General features: G+C 42.0%; 1 protein-coding gene across 4 annotated transcripts; it reads left to right on the top strand.

Annotated features, from left to right (window-relative positions):
- The first annotated feature begins 8,353 nt into the window (after positions 1-8,353).
- On the top strand, positions 8,354-22,281 carry FAM3B (FAM3 metabolism regulating signaling molecule B). 4 transcript variants are annotated; one of them, XM_038173076.2, is made up of 8 exons: positions 8,354-8,513; positions 13,931-14,074; positions 14,938-15,061; positions 16,450-16,508; positions 18,648-18,698; positions 19,900-19,987; positions 20,725-20,857; positions 21,510-22,281. In XM_038173076.2, the coding sequence occupies exons 1-8, from the start codon at positions 8,495-8,497 to the stop codon at positions 21,597-21,599; spliced, it is 708 nt and encodes a 235-aa protein (XP_038029004.1). In that variant the 5' UTR covers positions 8,354-8,494; the 3' UTR covers positions 21,600-22,281. The 4 variants fall into 4 exon arrangements, with proteins under 4 accessions (XP_038029004.1, XP_038029005.1, XP_071884795.1 ...); XM_038173077.2 differs by having other exon boundaries at positions 8,449-8,604; XM_072028694.1 differs by lacking the exon at positions 8,354-8,513 and adding an exon at positions 8,642-8,774.
- The last annotated feature ends 433 nt before the right edge of the window (positions 22,282-22,714 follow it).

The raw sequence follows: 22,714 nt of genomic DNA, 5'->3' as shown, positions 1-22,714 counted from the left end.
GAGGATCGCTGAGGCCAACTCCTGAGTCTCCAAAGTGTTATAAATGAGGTCTCAACTCAATCTGAATTTTGGAATGTTTATAAAACAAATATTTCTAAAAGGTATAAAAGGCAAGTAAACAGCGCTGGGTGTGCGGGGAGTCTACGCTCCACCAACACGCACACACAAACATCAATTTTCTAAATATACAGCACATTGCTTTACATACTAAACCCGAGGATGCCTCTACATACGCACAACCAGGAAAGGTAACAAAGAATCCTTGAAGTCCCATGCCTTAACAGTCTCCATCTTCCATTCCTTTTCTTGATTACATACAAGTCTCCATTTTCCATTCCTTTTGAACAATATGTCTGGCTTTAAGTTGTCAAGCAACTCAGTCTTCAGGCCTTCTGTATCCCGTCATTCTTCCCAGATCGAAGAAAAGCATATCCATCTCCTTTTCAAGGCCAATAGGCCTGGGTCAAAAGGCACGTTCAGGTCAGCAGGGGGTGTAACAGCAAAAGCCTTCGATGGCTGTAACAGCAGAGGGGCCCATGGCGTAGCAGAAGGATCAGTAAAGGAGCCCGCAGCTCCCTCACTGTCTGGCAAACCACATGTTTCTGACTGTGGTCCCACAGGGCTCTTTAAGGCCTCAGAGATTGCTCGCCAGGTGCTGAGCAGTCCCACCGCAACCTTGTGGTTTTTAGTAGCAGAGTCCCACACCTTGACCTCAATTTGGTCCCATATAACAGCAACAGCAAACACCCAGAAACTTCCATGCCTTAACGGCTGGAGAAGAAGGAACCCGAGACTGCATGGCGTCTCCTGAATCACCCTTCTTTGTTCCCTCTAAGCTCTTTTACATTCCTGAGGGCCTCATCAATAAGAGTCTGATGTTACCATCAACCACGGGGCTTGCTGACCCCCATGGCCACACTCCCACATCTCCCCCTTCTTTATTAATATCAATCATTTTCTTGACACGAATTATTACTCCATATATCACAATAGTATGCTAAACCAGAACAATAGATTAGTTCCATTGGAGTTAGTTCAGACCTCAGCTAAGATGAACTTTCTGACCAGTGTCGTACAGAAATAAAGAGAGACTGGTTTATGTCTTTGCCAGGACAATAACCCCAGTGTTTGGCATTCAATACTGAAGGTGCTGCTCTGTTTTAATTCCAAAATAAAATAAAAATAAATATCACCTTACCCAGTGTTCTCATCATGTCCGCTATTTAACCCAATCAAAACACTGCTGTGGAACAGGAGAGAGATATGGTTCCTGGGTTTTTTGCTGCTTATCCTATCATAAAGCATGAAAATACACCACCGAATAATAATTGAATAATGAAGGAATGCCTTAATTAAATAATAAAATGATTTACTAAAATTTATTACACTTATTTAAATAATAAAATTAAGTAAACAATTCAGGAACTCCTCTCCTGAATGATAATAGGTTTATAATAATTGCTTTCCGAGTCAAAGGGAGAGGCAGAAAGTATGAACCTTAACAAAGTTGGTCTTTGATGGCTGTTGGATAGACGCTTAATGATACGATATGTTTTTCTTGTTGTTATTACAGGATAAGAACAAAGACGGATGGATAAATATTGAGCATTGGCAAGGAACCACAAACCAATATGGCAAAGAAAAGGAGATATCTCCAGAACTTGTTTGTTTAGGAGTGTCTGTTTGTATTAACTTTTTGGAACAATATCAGCCTGTCTGTGGAAGATGAACTCTTTACACCTGTTTCTAATAATTATCCAGAAGGTGGTTCTGACAAATACATCAAGAGCCTTCCACTTGTTATAAATGGCTCAGGATTCAAATTAGGATTAAATAAAAAATAGGATTTATTAGAAGAATATAAAGGAATAGAGGTAAGCAAACAGCGCTGGGTGCACCGGGAGTCTCCGCTCCACCAGGACACACACCAGTTACATCAAGCAGCTGATTTTTATGCTCCTAGACTAATACATATTCATTACTACTTCTAAAAAAAGTAGATTATTATAATTAGCTTCCGGGGTCCAGTCCCTCCTACTGGAGCATGCGCATCAGTCTCCTCTGGGGGTCTCTAGGGGTCTTTCATGCTGAAGGCTCGTAGTCTTCCTCTCACCTTTGTACTCACTCGGCACAATTCCAAGTTTATAGAACACTTTCTGCAGGTCTTGTCTCCCAACCGTCCTTCAGCTTCTTTTTCCTTCCTCTTAATCTCTTGGCCTCCTAGCCAGATACCAGAGATCCGCATAGTATCCCATAACAGTCACTAGCTGTTATCAGTTGTTCTGAAACTCCCAGACATCAAACACAAACAGCTTTCTTATTTGACGCTTCACGAGTAATTAAAACATTCTTCCCCAGCCATTCACAGACACATCTATAGCAGTGTTAAGTTAATCTTGAAGAAGACAGGAAAAAAGGCTGTAACTGTTAGAAATAGAAGTCCGGAATAACAAAAGCAAACAGGTTCATAAATTAAAGGAGTGTTTTCTGAAGACGTGATAAATTGACTAGAATGAGGGGGAGACTGGGACACACTGCATCTGTGGTTCAAGAATTAAATTGCCAGTGCAGGGCCCAGCGGCAGACAGGATTCAAACAGAATTGTTCTTTATGGACACGAATTGTTAAAACATTCCTCACAGTTCCACCCTTGTTAAGTGAAACCGGCCAGGTGTGGGTCATTTGACCTTTGCTATATAGGAAGCCTGAGGAGGGGTGGGGGGAATTGCCTCCCCCAGGAGAGACTGAGGCTTGGGTTGCCTAGGGTGTTTTTCTATTGTGGTGAATTGGGCTCAGCGTTCCCCAGTAGGCTGCTTTTCCTTCATGTTTTCTGCCCTCTCTGTGAAAGAGTTTTAGAGACTCTGTGAGCCAGTTACATTGGTGGTGCCTTCTTCAGTAAAACGCTGGTGGCACTATTTCACAGCGAAGCGCTTTGGAAGTGACTCGAGTTCAGAAGACTACAGGTAAGTGTTCCTGGGTTCTGTGGTTGTTACTGTTGAGGAGTTTGAGTATGTCCTTCACCTTGTCTGTTTTCCGTGAAATTCCTTACGTGGGTTCTAGGCTCCATTCAAAGCACTGGGGGGGAAAAAAAGGCCTCCTAAACCCAAGCGCACACAGGTAAGCATGACTTAGAAGAATGTTCTTAAGTATTTGGAAGATTGAAAAACAGGCTGTGTGAAAAAGGTCCATTAATGTGAATGCAGAATTTGCATTGTGGTCAGTAGAAACAGACAATGATGGATTGGGGCGCAGCATTGCTAGGGCGCAGAGTTGCCCAGTGGGCTGCTTTTTCTTCATGTTTTCTACTGTCTCTGTGAAATAAAGACTCTATGAGCTAGTTACATTGTTGGTGCCTTCTCAGTACAGTAAAACCCTCGTTGTTCTACTTCACTAGGAAGTAGCTTGGCAGTGACTCAAGTTCAGAAGCTGGAAGGTAATTGTTACTCAGTTCCTCAGTTGTTTAATGTTGAGGAGTTTGAGTTCTTCCTTCACCTTGTCTTGTTTTCAGTGGAATTGCTTACTTGGATTCTAAGCTTGCTTTCTGGCCCTTTAAAAAAAAAAAAAAAAAAAAACAACAGCAGAAAATCAACCCCCAGAAGCTCAAGCGCATACAGGTAAGCCTGACTTTGAAGAATGTTCTTAACTCTTTGTTAAGATTCAACAACACGCAATGTGGAAAAGGTGCCTTAATATGAGTTCAAATTTTGCCTTGTGGTAAGTAGAAACAGATTGGGATATATACTGGTGGCATTATCGTAACTTTCACTAAGTAGAAGTTGTGAGAATGTGCTGTTCATAAAAGAAGTGCTGTTTTCACAATATGCAAGTCAAAAGCCTTTAAATTACTAGGGGTTTTAGCTTCAAGGAGATAACTTGAGAGAAAGAAATTATTGTTGGATATCTCCCCCGACCCCTCTGTAGACTGGCTCCCTGAAGGAAAAGCATGAAAGGCGTAGATGTTAACACATGTAGTTTCTGAGGTAAGGTCAGGGGAAGATGTGTTTTCCCCCTTGTTCATTCTCCCTTTCTTCTCCACCAGGAGAGCTATGGTAGCTTTCCAAAACTTGGACTATCCTTGGGATGTTCAGACCAGCATGTTCTTATTGTTATGTCTCCTGAATGCACTTCAGGATTTGTCTAAGGTTAAGCAACTACTTAAGAGCGTCATCCAGAGATCTGTCCTGAGGCAGGATAGTTCTGAGTGGCAGGGAGAGTGGGAGGAGCTGAAGGCAGGTATCTTTATTGACTTGAAGAGGCTTTAATCTATTCCAGTATTGTGGTTTAACCCAACCAGCAGCTAAGCATCACACAGCCAATCGCTCACTCTTTCCCCCCTCCCTCTCTGGGATGGGTGAGAGAAATAGGAAAGCGAAGCCTGTGAGTTGAGATAGAGACAGTTTATTAAGACAGAATAACAATAGTACTACTAGTAACCATGTGTACAAAACAAGTGATGCACAATGAAATTGCTCACCACCCACTGACTGATGCCTAGCTGATGCCGGGCCCCCATCCCGTCTAGCCACCCCTATATGTTGTTTAGCACAATGTCAGAGGGTATGGAATAACTCTTTGGCCAGTTTGGGTCAGACCTGTCCCAGGTCTGTCCCCTCCCAGCTCTTGCTGCACCCCCAGCCTGCCTGCTGGCAGGACAGAGTGAGAAGCTGAGAAGTTCTTGTCTTGGTGTAAGCACTGCTCTGCAACATCAGTGTGTTATCAACACAACGTCCTAATCCAGAACATAGCACCCTACCAGCTACTAGGAGGAAAATTAACTCTGTCCTAACTGAAACCAGGACAGTTTGCAACAAGGCAATAAGAATTTATTGCAGGAACAGGGTTTTCTGATCAGCATGGTGCAATATAGACAAGTATGTGCATAATTGCTTTCAATTCAAGGACTCTGTCTAGTTTTTCAGGACATATAATTGTGATGGATGTTTAAACTGTGAACATTAACTATTCTTCATTTTCTACACCAAAACAATAAATGGCTTTTTTCTTTCCTTCCAGAGGATTAAATGTAGTTAATGCTTAGACCTTAACTCATTTGTCTGTGTCTGTTTTTTAAGAAATTCAATATCATTTAATAAGAAATATGGGTTATCATAGAGTCCGAGAATCTGCACTGACAGTTTATACATGAATATCAGCACATGTAATTGTTATAGTTGGCAGGTAAAATAAACTACTTTTTATGAATAAACAATACTTTGTATTGTGATTCTTCAGCTTCTTTATTTTTATGCACCCAGCACAGTTCTGAAGTATTCTGCATGAGAATACAGAACATGGAGAATACACAAAATGGAGCACAGGAAGTTCTGCACCAATGTGTGAAACTTCTTCCTGGTGAGGGTGATGAAGCACTGGAACAGGCTGCCCAGGGAGGTTGTGGAGTCTCCTTCTCTGAAGACATTTAAGGCCTGTCTGGATGCCTACCTGGGCAGCCTGCTCTAAGGAACCTGCTTTGGCAGGGGGGTTGGACCCAATGATCTTTCGAGGTCCCTTCCAACTCCTTCAGTTCTGTGATTACTTACGTTTCCTTTGGTGAAGCTTTTTTTTAAACATATACTTACCACTAACTTCAGCTTTCCATAGTCTCACTGAGAATATTTTTTATTGGTGTATACCTTAAATGTTCTCTAGACTGTTTTATAGTGATTTTTAACTGCTGATATATTTGCATAAAGTTTTCTGGTTTGCTTATATTCTTTTTTGTTGATTAACTTGAATCCACCATTTTCCCATACTATCACAGAATCATACAGAATTGTTTACATCCAGACTTGGCTGTTGACTGTGTGGGACTGCGCATGATAGGGACCTGCAGGCCTACTGACTGTACTGACAGCAGCAGTTCCAGAGAACAGACTACAGATATCCTAGGCAGGGACATATCACAGTATCCATCTTTAAGAGGGGGATTTTCCTCTTCCTTTCATTTTGTCATTTCCCCTTCCTTTTCTCTTCTGAGAAGTTTAGGTCACTATTAAAGATAAGTGGATTTGGGCCTATAATGTATTGAGCTATTGTTGCTAGTACTAAGGAAATTTTTCCTGCCAACATCTTATCCGGATGAAGTGCAGTTTTTGTTTCGTTTTCTCTGTGACCTCTACAAGTCCAGACTTGGTACAATAATCTTACACTGCCTTAAAAGCTCTGCCTCTGTTTTAAAGCACTAAATTATTGTAACTCATCCTAGCATGACCAAAAATACATTGTCAGCCATTTGTGGATGAGCAGAAAACTTTTAAATAGCTATGGGTACTGGAGTTACACACATGCTAATTTATTAGCCAAGTGAGGTGGATGCAGGAAACAACTCAGGGAATACAGCTGTTCAAATAGCAAGCAGGAACTTGCTCCACTGTCATTTTACAGTGCTAGTGACTGCTCATAAACATTCTCCATGGACTGTGGCTTTTATGATGATAAGAAAAGACTAACATATAAGCATTGTGCACGTATGCACATCTGCTCTGTTTAGCGTCTGCAGCAGTAATTTGTTTTGTGAGTAGATGTCCTATGCTGCTTCTCACCAAAGGGTCTTACAGTCTCACAAGTATCTAGAGTGAAGATTGTTTTAGGGTTTTTTTTTGAAGCTTTCAAATTACAGAATGAATCGCTACAGAATTAACAAATAATATTTTGAAAGTGTTCTGCATCCTACATCTTTGATTAATTACTAATCATTTAATTACTATTATTATTAATTACTAATCATATAATTAATGGCAGTGGCCATGATAGGTGCCAAGGGTAGGGCTTGCATCTGGAATGGTGAGTGGGTCCTAATGGGATCCTACTCTGCATTTTGGCCAGTGCACAGCTATGATCTGCTGGAACACCAGATAGACCTAAGGCATTGCCTGTCCCAGCTCCCTGCTCTATTCACTTGTTTCCTGTCAGTGTCCCCAGAGAGCAAAGTTTAGCATCTGCCCCTCTCTTTGCCTCAAGAAGAAGCTGCAGGCTGCTATGAGGCCTCCCGTCATTCTCCTCTTCTCCAGGATGAACAAACCAAGGGACCTCAGCTGCTCCTCATAGATCTGTGGTAGTTTTGCCCTGCTACAGCTGAATTTCACCAGAACAACTTTCTCACTCCCCTTCCTGACAGAAAAAAAGGGAGAAAATATGATGGAAAGGGCTCAAGAGTTGAGATAAGGAATGGGAAAACACTCAACCATTATCATCAGAGGCAAAATAGACTCAGTGTAGCGAGATCAATATAATTTTGTGCCTATCACTAGCAGACTAGAGCAGTGAGAAATTAGAGTACACTAAAAACACCTTCCATACACCCACCATCTCTTACGTCCTCCCCCCAAGCAGTGCAGGGGATTGGGGAATGGGGGCTGCGGTCAGTCCCTGATGCTTGGTCTCCGCCGGTCCCTCCCTGCCCTTGCTCCCTGTGGGGTCCCTCCCACGGGATGCCGTCCTTCTTGAACTGAGCCTGCAGGGCCTGCCCACAGGCAGCAGCTCTTCAAGCACCACTCCCATATGGCTCTGTCCCACGGGGTCCATCCTGGTCCAGCACGGGTCCCCCACGGGTGGGCAGCAGCTCCCCCCATGCCCCCTGCTCTTGCGGGGACTCCTCTCCACAGGCTGCAGCTCCGGCCCGGGGCCTGCTCCTGCGGGGGCTCTCCATGGGCTACAGCCTCCTCCAGGCCACATCCACCTGCTCCACGGGGGGCTCCTCCACCCATGGGGGGGCTGCAGCGTGGAGATCTGCTCCGTGTGGGACCCATGGGCTGCAGGGGGACAGCCTGCTCCACCAGGGGCCTCTCCACAGGCCACAGGGGAACTGCTGCTGCCTGCCTGGAGCACCTCCTGCCCTCCTGCTGCACTGACCTGGAGGCTACAGGGCTGGGTCTTCTCAAGGTGTTATCACTCCTCTCTCCTAGCTGCTATTGGGTACATTTTTCCCCCATTCTTAACTCTGCTCTCCCAGAGGCCCAACTAGTGTCACTTCCTGGCTCAGCTCTGGCCAGCAGTGGGTCCCTTCTGGAGCTGGCTGCAGCTGGCACTGCTCTGGCATGGGGCAGCTGCTGGGCTTTGTTCACAGAGGCCACCCCTGCAACCCCCCTGCTACCAAAACCTTGCCACATAAACCCAATGCACCCTCTTGCCCTCTAGACCCTTCACCAAAATTAACTGTTTCACTTTGAGATTTGGGGCAAAACAGCTTCTCAGAGAGACTGCTGGATGGCATGAGCCTTGCTTCGGACCCTGCAGGTAAGCTGTTTTCTTTCTGCAGAAAATTTGAGCACTATCTCTTATGCAGCTGTATGATCATGTTGGGGGCATTATCTTTTCTGGAGCGGAGGTACGGGGCGGTGCGGACAGGTGGCCGCTCCCCTTCCCGAGCCGCCGCCCTGGTGGCTGCCCCGCCAGTGCCCAGCCCCTGAGGGAGAGACGGCGGAGGAGGAGGAGCTGCTGCGCGGGACGGCGGCGGGCAGGGGGGCAGGCGACCAACCCATCCCCGTCCCGAATAATGTGGCTGAACCGGCAAAGTGAGTAGCAGCCCGGCGGCAGCTCGCCCTGCCGGGTGAGGAGCGGGTGCGGGGGCTGCCGGTGCCTCGTCCTGCCCTGCGCCCTCCCCAGGTGGGTCCTGAGGCAGCGCCAGCCCCCTGCGGGCAGGGCGGGATGGCCGCCCCAGCACCCTGAGGGCAGCGAGGGTCTGGGTTGCCCCTGCGCCGGGGAAAGGGGTCTTGGTTTCTCCTCCGTCTCTCTTTTCTTCCTCCTCAAAGTTTGGGGGGTTTCGGGTGCAGGAGGTAGGTAAATGGCCCTGCGAAACACCACCCACACAGGGCGCCCCTCATTTTCCCGCTCGGGTTGCAGTCACCTGAATTGCAAGCCCCTGGCCAACACTACAGCAAATCGACACCAAGACTCGTAGGTCGGAAGAATTGAGGCGATTTTTCCCCCTTTTTAAAACTCTGCCTTGTAGAGGTGGGTATGTATGAGTGAGGTGTGGCAGCGTGAACATCTGAAGTCAGCTAAACACGGAAAGGAAAGTATTGCACTTAAAATGCTGCCAAGGTGCAAGCGAGCAGCTGATGGAGGAAGGAAAGTGAGACCTGCCAGCGAGTGGGATGACTGATCTTCCCCTGTGCTTTCTCACATGCCCTTCCTTACCACCGTCTGGATCGCCCATGCCTTCTCATCCACTGGGTGCCCCTCTGCCCTTTCGTCTATCAGACACTAAGTATTGCTCAATATCCCCGAGTGGCTGATCCCTCTCCTTGAACAGGTGGCAGGAGGAAAACCTGTGTCACCTGTTAACTGCTGACAACATGCCTCTCTGTGGCATGTGAAACCCATACTGGTCTTTCTTTCTGAATGTAATACTGATGAGGGTCCAGAGGGTTCTGAATGTAATACTTGAGCGGGTCCAAAGAAGGGCGACGAAGCTGGTGAGGGGCCTGGAGAGCAAGTCCTATGAGGAGCGGCTGAAGGAGCTGGGCTTGTTCAGCCTAGAGAAGAGGAGGCTCAGGGGTGACCTTATTGCTCTGTATAAGTACATTAAAGGAGGCTGTAGAGAGGTGGGGGTTGGCCTGTTCTCCCATGTGCCTGGTGACAGGACGAGGGGGAATGGGCTAAAGTTATGCCAGGGGAGTTTTAGGTTAGATGTTAGGAAGAATTTCTTTACTGAAAGGGTTGTGAGGCACTGGAACGGGCTGCCCAGGGAGGTGGTGGAGTCACCATCCCTGGAAGTCTTCAAAAGACGTTTAGATGTAGAGCTTAGGGATATGGTTTAGTGGGGACTGTTAGTGTTAGGTTAGAGGTTGGACTCGATGATCTTGAGGTCTCTTCCAACCTAGAAATTCTGTGATTCTGTGTGATATGGAGAAGGCTGAGGTACTCAACGATTTTTTTGCAAGTACTCTAGAAGCCACACAGGCCAAGTCACAGAAGGCAAAGGCAAGGACAGGGAGAATGAAGAACCACCCACTGTAGAAGATCAGGTTCAAGACCACCTAAGGAACCTGAAGCTGTATAGGTCCATAGGATCTGATGAGATGCACCCATGGGTCCTGAGGGAACTGGCAGATGAAGTTGCTAAGACACTGTCTGTCATATTTGAGAAGTTGTGGCTGTCTGGTGGAGTTCCTGCTGACTAGAAGAGGGAAAACATAACCCCCATTTTCAAAAAGGGAGAAAAGGAAGACCCAAACAAAAGGAACTACAGGCCAGTCAGTCTCACCTATGTGCCCAGCAAGATCATGGAGCAAATCCTCCTGGAAACTGTGCTAAGACACATGGAAAATAGGAGATGACATGCAACAGACAGTATGGCATTACTAAGGGCCATTCATGCCCGAGAAACTGGGTGGCCATCTATGATGGGGTTACAGCATTGATGGATAGAGGAAAACCAACTGATATCATCTACCTGTACTTGTGCAAAGCATTTGATAGTGTCCCCCATGATATCCTTGTCTCTAAATTGCAGAGACATGGATTTGATGGATGGACCACTTGGTAGGCAAGGAATTGGCTGGATGGTCACACTCAAATAGAGCTGCAGTCAGTGGCTCAATGTCCAGGTAGATATCAGTGACAAGTAGTGTTCTTCAGGGGTCACTGTTGGGACCAGCACTGTTCAACATCTTTGTCTGTGACATGGACAGTGAAATACAGAGCAGCAAGTTTGACGGTGACACCAAGCTGTGTGATGCAGTCAACATGCTGGAGGAAAGAGATGCCATCCAGAGTGAGCTGAGCAGGCTCAAGAGGTGGGCTTGTGCAAACCTAATGGAGTTCAACAAGGCCAAGTGCAAGGTCCTAAATCTGGGCTGGGTCTATCCCAAGCACAAATACAAGCTGGGTGTGAGAGCAGCCCTGAGGAGAACGACCTGGGGGTGTTGGTGAATGAAAAACTGAACTTGAGCCAGCAATATGTGCTTGCAGCCCAGAAAGACAACCATATCCTGGGCTACATCAAAAGAAGCATGGCCAGCAGGCCAAGGGAGGTGATTGTACCCCTCTGCTCTGGGTCTCCCTCTGAGACCCCACCTGGAGTGCTGCATTCAACATGAGAAGGATGTGGACCTGTTGGAGCGAGTCCAGAGGAGGGGGCTGGAGCACCTCTCTTGTGAATACAGGCTGGGGGAGTTGGGGTTGTTCAGCCTGGAGATGAGAAGGCTCCAGGGAGACATTACAGCAACCTGCCAGGGTTGTAGAGGGGATCTACAGGAAAGCTGGGGAGGTACTTTTTACAAGAACATATAATGATAGGACAAGGAACAATGGCTTTAAACTAAAAGAGAGTAGGTTTAGATTAGATATAAGGAAGAAATTCTTCACTGTGAGGGTGGTGAGGCACTGGCACAGGCTGCCCAAGAAGCTGTGGCTGCCCCATCCCTGGAGGTGCTCAAGGCCAGGCTGGATGGGGCTGTGGGCAGCCTGGGCTGGGGGGAGGTGTCCCTGCCCATGGCAGGGGGGTGGAACTGGATGGTCTTTAATGTCCCTTCCACCCAAAACCATTCCTTAAGGTACCTCCTGATCTAACCATTCTGTGGTTCTGTGATCTACATTCTATGCTTCCTCTTTGAGATTCAAGGGCAGAAGTACCACAGTTTTACCTCAGTTGTTAATGATGACTGTGTCAGAGAGAAATTGTTACTGCTAGTATAAAGAACATTCAGTTTTTGTGACTCTCCTTACTAATGTTCAGTGTTAGCTTTACCAGTTAGTATTTTCTGTATTTTCTTTATTTTGTTTTTCATGTGTGGGTTTTTGTTTGATTTGTTTGTTATTTTTTTTAGGTACGATACAGGAATAATGTCATATAAAATACAGTATAGGGAATAGCTAGAGAGTTCAAATACTTGCAGAACAATAGATTTCTTTAGGGGGGATTATAAACTGAACTTGAGGCAGTAATTTCTACTTAAGAAGTCAAACTTCCTTCTGACATGAGTAAACAGAAGCAGAGCCACCAGAATGTGTGTATTGGACCAGAAGTCTCTTCTGCGGTACAGTATGCAGACCAATTAGGCAGTCAAGGGAAGGTGGTAAGACCTGCAGAACAAGACTTGAAGAGAAGAAGTGAACAACTTGGCTTTATTCCAGAGAGGGCAAAAACAGGGAAGGGGCAGAAATGATAAAATTTGTAGAGGGCTGTTCCAGGAAGGAAAGAAACGTCCTCTTAAGTGTAAGCAATTACAAGGAAGATTATGGCTAGGCAATATATACTGGCAGGTTGGCAAAGTGAACTTCCTGGATATTCTTGGATGATGGTTTTATTAAACTAGATGTTCAGGACTGCAAAACTCAGAATTTTCAACTTTCTGTTTAAGGGACCATTATTTTTCGGGATGTGTAAAGACCAGGAAGTATCTCACGACCTCAAAACCTTGGTGTTTTGCAGTCCTGGTGACCTGATGATGCAGTTATTCTTGTCAGCCTTCTGATGTGATGGGTTGGCTCCCGGCTCCCCTGTTGCTGACTTTACTCTCCTTGCCCTAATGGAGGAGAAAGGGCAGGTAGGGAAGTCTGAGTGAAAACAGAGCCTGTCCTGCAAAGTGCTGCTGATAATACCTGGACAGGCTGGAGAAATGGGCTGACAGGAACCTCATGAAGTTCAACAAGGAGAAGTGCAGAGTCCTACGCCTGGGGAGGAACAACCCCCGGCAGGACATGCTGGGGGACACCCAGCTGGAAAGCAGCTCTACAGAAAAGGACCTAGGAGTCCTGATGGACACCAGGTTGGACATGAGTTTGCATGTGCCCTTGGTGCTAAGAAGGATAATGGTATTCTTGGCTGCATTAGGCTGATCGTGTCAGCAGGTGAGTGGGAGGTGATCCTTCCCTCTACTCAGCATTGGCGAGGCCACACCTGGAGTGCTTGGTCCAGTTCTGGGCCCCCAGTACAAGAGAGCTATGGGCAGACTGGAGAGAGTTCAATGAGGGGCCACCGAGATGATGAAGGGGCAGGAGCACCTCTCCTGTGAGGAAAGGCTGAGAGCCGGGGCTTTTCAGCCTGGAGAAGGGAAGGCTCAGGTGGATCTCATCAATGTCCTTAAATACCTGAAGGGAGAAAGCAAAGAGGATGGAGCCAGGCACTTCTCAGTGGTGCCCAGCGCCAGGACAAGAGGCAGCGGGCACAAAGTGAAGCCCAGGAGGCTCCTTCTGAGCAGCAGGCAGCACTTCTGTGCTGTGCGGGTGAGGAGCCCTGGCACAGGCTGCCCAGAGAGCTGTGGGGGCTCCTCCTTGGGATCTCCAAAAGCTGCCTGGGCCTGGCCCTGGGCAGCCTGCTCTGGGTGGCCCTGCTGGAGCAGGGCTTGGAGCAGGGGGCCTCCAGGGGTCCCTTCCCACCTCACACATCCCACGATGCTGTGTTTCTGTAGAATGATCCCTGACTCTGAGGCACCCTGTGCCCACATTTCCTGACGAAGTGCTGCACAGACACTCACCAACAGGCGTTCAAGGGGTGCGCTCGTTCAGCCTTTGCTCCTGAGGGAACCAACTCTCAAAGAGTGCAGGTGGTTGCTGCCCAGGTGGTCAGGCAGCACAAGCCTCCTCCCCACAGCCTCTTGAGCTGCGTGCGGTCAGGCTCCACAAAGTGTGTTTTTGCTGTGGAGAAAATGGTGCGGGAGCAGCTCAAAACCAGCAGTAAATGCATACTACCTGTATAATCGTGTGTGGTATCTGGTACTTACTTTTCAGAGTCAAATTCTGCTAGGACTGAGTTGAACTTAATGTTTCTTTGCAGTATTATTGTCGTGGATTGAGGGGATTGGGGGGGGATTTCTCCTTGATGATCGAGCTTTAGAAATGAAATGGGTTGTCAGAAATGGGAATGCAACAAACTCTCTATTGCTGCATCTCTGAAGGCCATTTTTGCAGCAATGCCAGAAAAAATACATTATTTTGTGTGTTGCTATATCTTTATATCTTTGCGGTTTTCTCTTTCTTCTGGCAGATATTGTGAAATTATCAGGGCTTCTGTTGGCATCACTGTTGGCTTGGTACATGGGATACTTATTTGCTGTTTTTTTAACCGAAGACTCAATGTCAACATCTATCGTTTATCTTCAAGACATTGGAAAGAAACCAGTGTTGAAGGGTATATAATTGTATTTCCTTTTTTATTTTTTTTTTCTTTTACCTAACATTCAGTGTAAATGACAAATGTCTTTTTAACTAGTATACTATTTTAAGAATGAGATGGCTGTGCAAAGTTAATTAATTAGTGCAAGTCTGAACTTCCTTGGACACTATCTTTGATGAAAGATAATGTCAGCCTATATTTACCAGTATGCAAATACAAATAATTGACTAGTAATATAACAGTGCTTTATTTGTTTGCATGTATTCATGTGCAAAGTTCCAGCAGCAGCTTTGGTTCTATCACTTGTATTTTAGAGTAACTAACCAGACTGTGACGTAGTTCTCATTTTTCTTCCTCTGGAATGACTGCGTGGTTTAAGTTGTACATTTTTTCTCATTGTATGACAATGTTCTTGTGTGAAAAATATTTAAAATTAGAATTATAACTATTTACTTGAAGCTATCATTAGGAATGCTTCATCCCTCTAGCCCTCATTTACTGTTAAATGAAACAACAGAATAATTAGTATGGTCTGGTTTGAATCGAGTATATGGGACCTTTTTTATCTAAATAAGCTTACTTTTGGTTCCAACAGCTGTTTGAAAGCCAACAATAACCTAAAGCCAGGCAAATCTGTGATAATGTTGCCAGGATACCGAAAAACTGGCAGGATTGGCCTCCTATACTATAAACTCCAAACTGTATACTGATCTCAAACTACAACATACTGATCTCAAACTATATATATATAGTTTATATACTAACTATATATATATATATAGTTTGAGATCAGTATGTTGACATTAAGTGGTTCTTTCCATGTAGAATTTTTTTTATGTAGCATTCAAGAAAACATTTTCTTATGTTTGTTGTTGTAGCTCCAGCTCCCAAAAGGCAAAAATGTGATCACTGGTCTCCCTGCTTACCTGATAGCTATGCCTATCGGGTTCGTAGTGGTGGTGGCACAGGAAACCTGGCTAAAATCTGTTTTGAGGATGAACTGTAAGTACCAGCCCGACTTTAAATATAAGCAAGTGCTTTGTAGTATGAAGAAAGGTGTTCCATTTTGGTACACTATCAGCAAGTAGGCTCCTACCAAGGGAAAGAAAAGGTTTCTTTCTTTAAAAAGATATGCAAAAAATAAAAAGGCCACTGTTGTATCTTCCCTTTTAACTGCTAGTAAGTATGCTGTAAGACTCTTAGGAGCATGTGAGTTCTCCCCTTCTGTTCCAATTCTGAATTACTGTCTCCTTATGTCTGTCTGAGGTTTCACTTTTTATGGTATTTTTTGTGCAGCATGCCTCATGGGGTCCATCTTAAATACAACATCTCTGCTTCCTTTATTCAAATGGGCTTTGCGATGATGATTCAAATCAAGACAATCCATCTCCATGGAACTCTGGCCTAAAATAAAAGCTCAAAAATGGTGATATAGGGACTAAAGATAACTTGGAGATAGCTTGAATATATACTTATAAACACCTTTTTTTTAAGTTGTCTTAAATTTTTCTCTACTTCCTATGTGTTCTACTTTTTTGAATAGAACATTTTTGTCATATGGGTGACTGTAGCAATACTGTTTTCACTGAAGGGTGTGTTTTCCATTTGTGGACCTTGTAATTTCTGTGTAGTATACTTCCCTTTGCCCTGTCTCCTAGGTGTTTGAATGGCTTTCTTTTATTATCTCTGACTGACTCATAATTTTTTATTGCTAAGTAGTTGTAATATGAGTGCTCAGAAGACGTGCCCTCTGAGTCATTTAAGCGTAGATAGAAATAATTCCAAACTGTTGATGACACTATTTAGATCCTTTTTCTTTCTTTTTTTTTTTAATTCTTAAATCTCAGGTTATTTTCTTTGTTCCTCTGTATAAGCTGCGTTCAGCTGTTCATTTCAACTATGATTTTTAGTTTTTGTGGTTCAGGACAGACAGCTTAAAACTTGTTGAATGGTCACCGTCTTCTGAAAGTCGGTTTCATTCTTAGTTTTTTCAAACTGGACAAGTAGACCTACTTTAAAACCCTGAAGTGATTTTTCTTGTTGATATAGTCCACACAGACTACTACCACCAAAAACAAACAAACAAACAAACAAACAAAAACCATTTTCTTACGTTTGCTTTGTACTAAAGCAGACAGAAAGAAAAAGTAGAAAAAGATCTGTCTTGATCGGGCTCATTTTGCAAGACTCATTGTGCATCTTTGAAGGAAATGAACTGGTATAATACGCAAGATTTTTAAGCCATAGCTCTTGTTTACTACAAACTCCTGAATTAAATAACTGAAGAAAACAAGAACACCAAGAAGTGACTTAGCATTGGTGAATCTGACTTTGGATCAGAGCCTCTGGAAGGATGAATTTTACTGATACTGTGTTTATTTCAATTCCAGGATTATAAGTGAAGAGAAGGGTAATGTTGGAAGAGGTATAAACATTGCCATTGTGAATTGTAAGTAAGAGAAAAAAATGTTGGAGACATTTTATAATGGAATAAATTTAAAATGTTGGGATTTTTTTAGTAGGTAGTATGGAAGAAAAGGAAGACAATTGCAAACTTGATTTGTGTTAAATATAAGAAAAAATACTGCATGAGTAGTAGTATTCTGGATAAACAAAAGAAACATTCATAATCAATATAAGAAAATAACAAATGTGTATACAGAAGTGGTGTATGTGTATTTTGTCAGAAAAAATTACTGCTACTTAAGTAACATAGCAAAATATCTGTTACCTCCAGCAGTAACACTCAATTTTCAGGTTCTGTCCTTGTTTTAAGGCATATCTACTGCTCTACTGATGGGGCAAACCATAACTGAGAATTGCAGTTCTGCTGCAAGGTACAAATTCCTTTTCCAGAGAAATTCAAGGCTTGAATTGAAATTCAGACTTGGAAAGAGAAATTCAAGGCTTGATTAAAATTAAACTGCCATTATATGTCTTTGCTCATAGGAGGAGCAGAAGCTGTAGTTTGTTCCAGATCTGGATGAACCATTTTAATTTAGATGAATGGGTATGGTGATGAGGTTGGGACTATGAAGTGTGATATATTTTTTCCAGTTACCTACTGAATGTTTTCTCGTTTCCAGTGAGGAATCTTAAAAGCTTTACTGGTTATAATAGGTAAACAGTTAACAGTGAGCTTTCAGCATAGAGACATAGATGCCTTTGCATCCATCTTGAATGAGGAAGTTCTATATCAAATATTACACATTTTAAAAGACTGAAAAAGCACTTCCTTCATCACATACATAGTCATTTTAGCTACCCATCCATCTCCCCCTGCAGGTAAATCTGTCCAGTGTCTCAAAGTAATTTGTAGTGAAACATATTTTCTGCATGTCCTCTAATTAAATCAGTCAAGTTAATGACTGTGTCCAATAAATTTCTTGTAGCATCCACATTCATATTTTATTTCAAAATTTCTCTTTTTTTTCTGAATGAATGTGCTCTTTTGTAAGAAGGAAGATGGAGCTATTAAGCCCAAGTTACAAACAGAGAAAGAGAAAGAGAAAAAGACTTGTGTGGACCTCCGCTGTCCATACTATAGTCCTATCCCTTTCCTGGGTGATCTGCACTTAGAAGAAGCCCAGTTCTAGGATTTTGTTTCAGTAGTGACAGATTTTACCACCTTCTGTCCTTGTCAGTGTGATAAACCTGACATTTAGAGTCCTGTGATTGGAAGAATTTTCCTCCAGTATTTTACCATGTGTGGATCAAAGATATGCTATAGAGAAATCAGGAACTGTTGGATCTTATGATAAGAAATAAGTTGACGGTATAATAAATAGAAAAATACCTCTCACATAGCAGGGGTATAGGATAACCAAAGTAAATTAGCTCAGTTGACATGAATTTAGAAATTTGAAAAGAATTTCCAATTGTACATGTCTTCCGAAAACAAAAATAACCATCTCAACAGCAGCATAACCAACTATGAATATTGACCATAATGTTTTGGAATTACTAATGGTTTGCATGCCCAATTTTTGTTGTGATAATGATGTCTGCATGTTGAGTTTCTGTCCACTGAGATTCAAGTAGTATGAAAGCCTGCATATCTGAATCAGGGCACCAAATAGGCCCATTCACATACACCCAGGCTTAGCCAGTTTGCCAATGTATGGCCGTGACCTAGTGTTGTATGTGTGTATATATAAAACCATGAAAGTGCACCATAAACTGTATTCCTTCCTTAAAATAAAAAGTAATAGAAATGTTTTAATCATTAATGATGATTCAGATTCAGTCTGCAAGTGACTTCCTTTAGTTGAAAGGAGAAATAATTTATTTCCAGTGTGATTTTCTTTGACAATTTGCAGGTCTGTGCTGTAATAGAAGTGATTTCTGAACAATTTTTTTCAGCTGACTGTTGCCACAGGCAGAGACTATACAAAACAAAATATTCTACCCAAATCTTAAACTTACATTATTCTATATTCCTTCCAATTTAAAATTCAAACAAAAGGTAACTCAGAAGCACAATAATACTGAAAACTGGAGATGCCTTGCCTTAGCTGAAACTGCTGCGTATGCTGACTAAATGTAATAATTTTTGCTCATATTTCCTTTTTTTTTTTTTTAATTACAGATAAAACAGGAAAAGTGATATCAGCAAAATTTTTTGACATGTGGGAAGGAGGTAGGAAAAAGCACAGTAGAGCTTTTGTTAACGTTTTAGCATTAAGTAAAGACATATTAAATATTTATCCTGCTCTTTAAATGACTGTCTCATTGAAAGGGATCAGCTAGAAGCTAACAGCTGTTGTTTTTGTTAGGATATGCTGTGTCCAGGTCTTCTGACAAAAAATTTTGCCTTAAAAACTGTTTCTCCTGTTGGTTGAGTTAGTTAATGTTTATTGTAATTAATTGTCCTTTTTTTCTCTCTATTTTTTCAGTATGGTAAGGATAGCACTTATGCAGATACCACATCCAGATGTGGTATCTCAGTCAGCAAATTCAATTTTCTGATATATTTTGTTCTATTCTGGTTGTAAAATCATCATACAAAATATGCTAGTCTGTCTCTCGGTATCCTTCAATGCATCTAGAAAGATCTACTTTAAGAATAGCTTTCAATACATTTTCCAGACTTTCAATGATACAAATTTCCTTACTTACTAGTAAGGAGAAACAGAATGCTGTGAGGCACTGGCAGTTGATTCTTTGACCACTTAAGAATGCTTATGGCCATGCACATACATGCATGTACATGCATGAATAGAAATCACACTTGGTCTAATCATGGGACTACAGTTTTATATACAGTATGTAGACCGCCATGTCCCCAGTGTTCCTGTTACACAAGATGCTTATTTTCTGTAGAAAATAATGTATGCCTAGCAATTACAAAACCAATAAATAGCTTAGTGCTGCAAATAAGCAGCCCCTCTTAATGAAAACAGGCACACAATGGGGTGTGTTACTTAGCTCTACAATTAGCACAGTAGTTAGCACACAAAAATAAAGGCACAGAATATCGGTGACTTCTGCTGGACTATTCCATGTTTCGCCTGCTTTTGTTATATGAGGTAAACATAAGAAACCATCTATACATTTGTGTATAAATGTTTTATTTTTCAGAGGTTCAGAAGTATCTTTACTGGGAACTGTAGATCTAACTTTGCTCTCCTAGTCTTCAGTGAGAGCTAGCAGCTTTCTCCATCTTTCAGAATTAGACAGGCCTTCTGCCTGCAAAAAGAATAATTGCCTAATTAGGTCTCATTTTGAATAGACAAGGCCAAAAAGTGAAGAGAATTTGAAAGCAATAGAAAGTAGGTGGAATTTGTTATGTGTGTATGTAAGGGAGAAATGAATAATTAGCTGTGTAATTAATTCAACAGAGCACTCAGGAGAGATGGCGACTTTCATCAAAAATGCACCACAAGGGTCCCTGCTTTTGATGGTGACTCATGACGATGGAAGCACCCAGTAAGCAAATAATTCATTTTGAGAGAATAGAGAGATAGAGCAGCACATAGTCTGACAATCACTCTTTTGAAATGGTGTAAAGGAATGATTTATTTCATCATGTAGTCAGGGTTGTTCTCTCATTGCTTCTCTTTAGGTTTTGATTTCATATGCATTCAGTGCTTGCCCATATCATGTATGTTGATGCTTCCAAAGATGGAAGGAGTGTGTTAAACTTGTTTAAAAACAACGGTTATTCTCATAAAGGGCCGTGCTATTACCTCTGGGTCACGTTCTTCTTTTAAGAAGCTATCTACAGTTCTAATTGGAATGTATGTAGTTAGCATTCCTTTTTACATCTTAACCTGATTCTTCAAGTCCTTTCAAATTGTATGTTATTTTGTTCTGAAGTGATGATATCATAATTAAACAGGAACAATCTTAATCATTTAGTTGATAAACATTTGATGTCCTTGTCCATATTTAAAAAGGGATGAAATATCAAACAGTATTTGAGACAAAATTTACTTCCACTGTGCTGTTACAAACAAGTTGTATTAACATCAGGGAAGCAGAGAGGAAAATATAATTTTGTTCTGTAAGTTTAATGGCATGCTACTAAGATAGCACTCAGGAAGTTTTAAACTTCTTATTATTGCTTCTGCTGACCTACTAGCATAAACCATGAAGCCACTGTGTTCTTTTTCAGGTTGTTTCATGTCATGTATTTTTAATATGTTTTCTCTAAATTTTCCTAGCTTACGAAGTGATGCCAAAACATTAATAGAAGCCCTGGGAAGTAAAGAAATACAGAATATGAAGTTCAGGTCAAGCTGGGCTTTTATAGCTGCCAAAGGTTTCAAGCTGCCAGATGATATCGAAAGAGAAAAGGTCAGGTTAATTTTATTTTCACTTTGTATTTGTCTGTATATCATGTATAACCTTCAGGTGCAGATTTCATAGAGTATCTGTCTTAACTGTAGTCTGTTCAGTAAGCCTCAGTTGTACAAATCAAGTTCTCTAATGTGTCATCATTCTTTGCTTCTAATCTGGGCCACATACACTACTGGCTTCTACCACTCCAGCATTAAATCATGTTGAGACTTTTTTTTCTGTAGGCAAATTTCAGAAATGACCGATGATTCTAATAGTCTCAGTTTTGGAATGTCCAATCTGACATGCTGTATAGAATCTTGCATTTTCTTCTAAAAGGACAAATTCCAAGGACTTCCTAAAAATGATGAGTGCTTTTATATCAAAACTGGGCAGTCTCAAATTGGCTGTCCATGAACAGCAATCCCTGCATCAAAAAAAAAACTTTTTTGAATAACTTGTCCTCAGGCTTCAGGAAGTCTAAAAATACCATTTTAATATCAGATTTGTGATTACATCTGTGACCTTGTTGTATTTGTTTTCTATAAGCCCGTAAGTGCTTATCTGTATGACAGGGAGGCAGACAGAAATGATTTTTAACAAACTTAATTTGTAAATGATAAGCCAAGCATTGATGATGATGATAAAGATTGTTATTACTTTAAAACAGATAAACCACTCTAATGAAGACAAGAACAGATACAGTGGCTGGCCAGCTGAAATTGTGATAGAGGGCTGTATCCCAAGGAACTTGATCTGAAAAAATGTGTCCCTCATCAATAAAGAAATTTCTATATTTTTGTAAGTATGACTAGTAGGCTGCATCCAGAACACAGTAAGCATGTGAACAGCAGTTGTAAAATAAGTCATGTACAGGTTTTACCCTTGCTTTCAACTGTGAGGTTTTTCTGTAGTCTGAAAACAATAGATATTTTGATGACAAGTGGGAATAAAATACTCTGTTTTAGAATTACAGTGGTCAGGCAATCAGTTGTAAAATACCAGGATTATTGAAAGTGATTGTACGTTGCTCATAGTAATTTGTTAGTTATGTTTTCAATACATGGTGGTTTTTTTGGTTCCCTTTAAAAACTAACATACAAATAGAAGCTGGTATAACTGGTAATATAAAATCACTAGCAATAAAACAAGTTATTTGTATGTTAATTTATTAGTAACTTTGCTTCTCTTCAGAAGAAGTATGGAAAGAGTTGTTACATTTGTTGAGCTGTTTTTGGTAATGTTAACTATATAGAATAACATTGTTAACATGTAAAGACCAAAATATTTTAATTATTTTAGCAAATGTAATCTGCAAATTTACTTGGTTTGTTTTATTTTCCCTTCTTATATGTTTAACTTAATTTAAAAATTTGTACTGACTTCATGCAAGCTTAAGTGTTATTCATGCTAACTGGAATAAAACATATATATGAAAGGGAACTGTAGGATCCATTTATTCAATGTTCCTTTTTCTGAAGTAAATGAAGTATGTCTGGACTGTTCTTAACTGGTGTTTGTCCCACCTGTTGTTCAGAAGCATCCCATAAAGCAGATGCCACGTTGCTTCTTGTAATATTCAAACAGTTTTCAACTGTTTGAAGTTGATTCCTGTAGCATTTCACTGTTCACAGCTGAACATACAGAATTAACCTAAATGGGCCAAGCCAATTGCACAGAGAATAGCTTAACACTGTTCTCCTTACCCCAGTCTATTATGTATTTGAAGATTGTCCTCGTCCTCTCATTCCTGGACTGAATCTACCAGGTGCGTTTTAATCTTTCTTTACATTCTTCTCATAATTGAAATGTTCATTTAGCAGCAACTTTCTTAACATGCTGTGCTTCAAATGGGCCACAAGCAGCCTTTGCAGC

This window comes from Anas platyrhynchos, chromosome 1, assembly GCF_047663525.1.
Source record: "Anas platyrhynchos isolate ZD024472 breed Pekin duck chromosome 1, IASCAAS_PekinDuck_T2T, whole genome shotgun sequence".
Lineage (NCBI taxonomy): Eukaryota > Metazoa > Chordata > Aves > Anseriformes > Anatidae > Anas > Anas platyrhynchos.
This window is presented reverse-complemented; position numbering and strand designations above follow the sequence as displayed.

Coding starts and splice junctions, on each gene's coding strand:
- FAM3B (XM_038173076.2), top strand. Junction 15,062..16,449: donor ATCTGTTTTGAGGATGAACT/GTAAGTACCAGC, acceptor TTTCAATTCCAG/GATTATAAGTGAAGAGAAGG. Junction 19,988..20,724: donor CATGACGATGGAAGCACCCA/GTAAGCAAATAA, acceptor AAATTTTCCTAG/CTTACGAAGTGATGCCAAAA.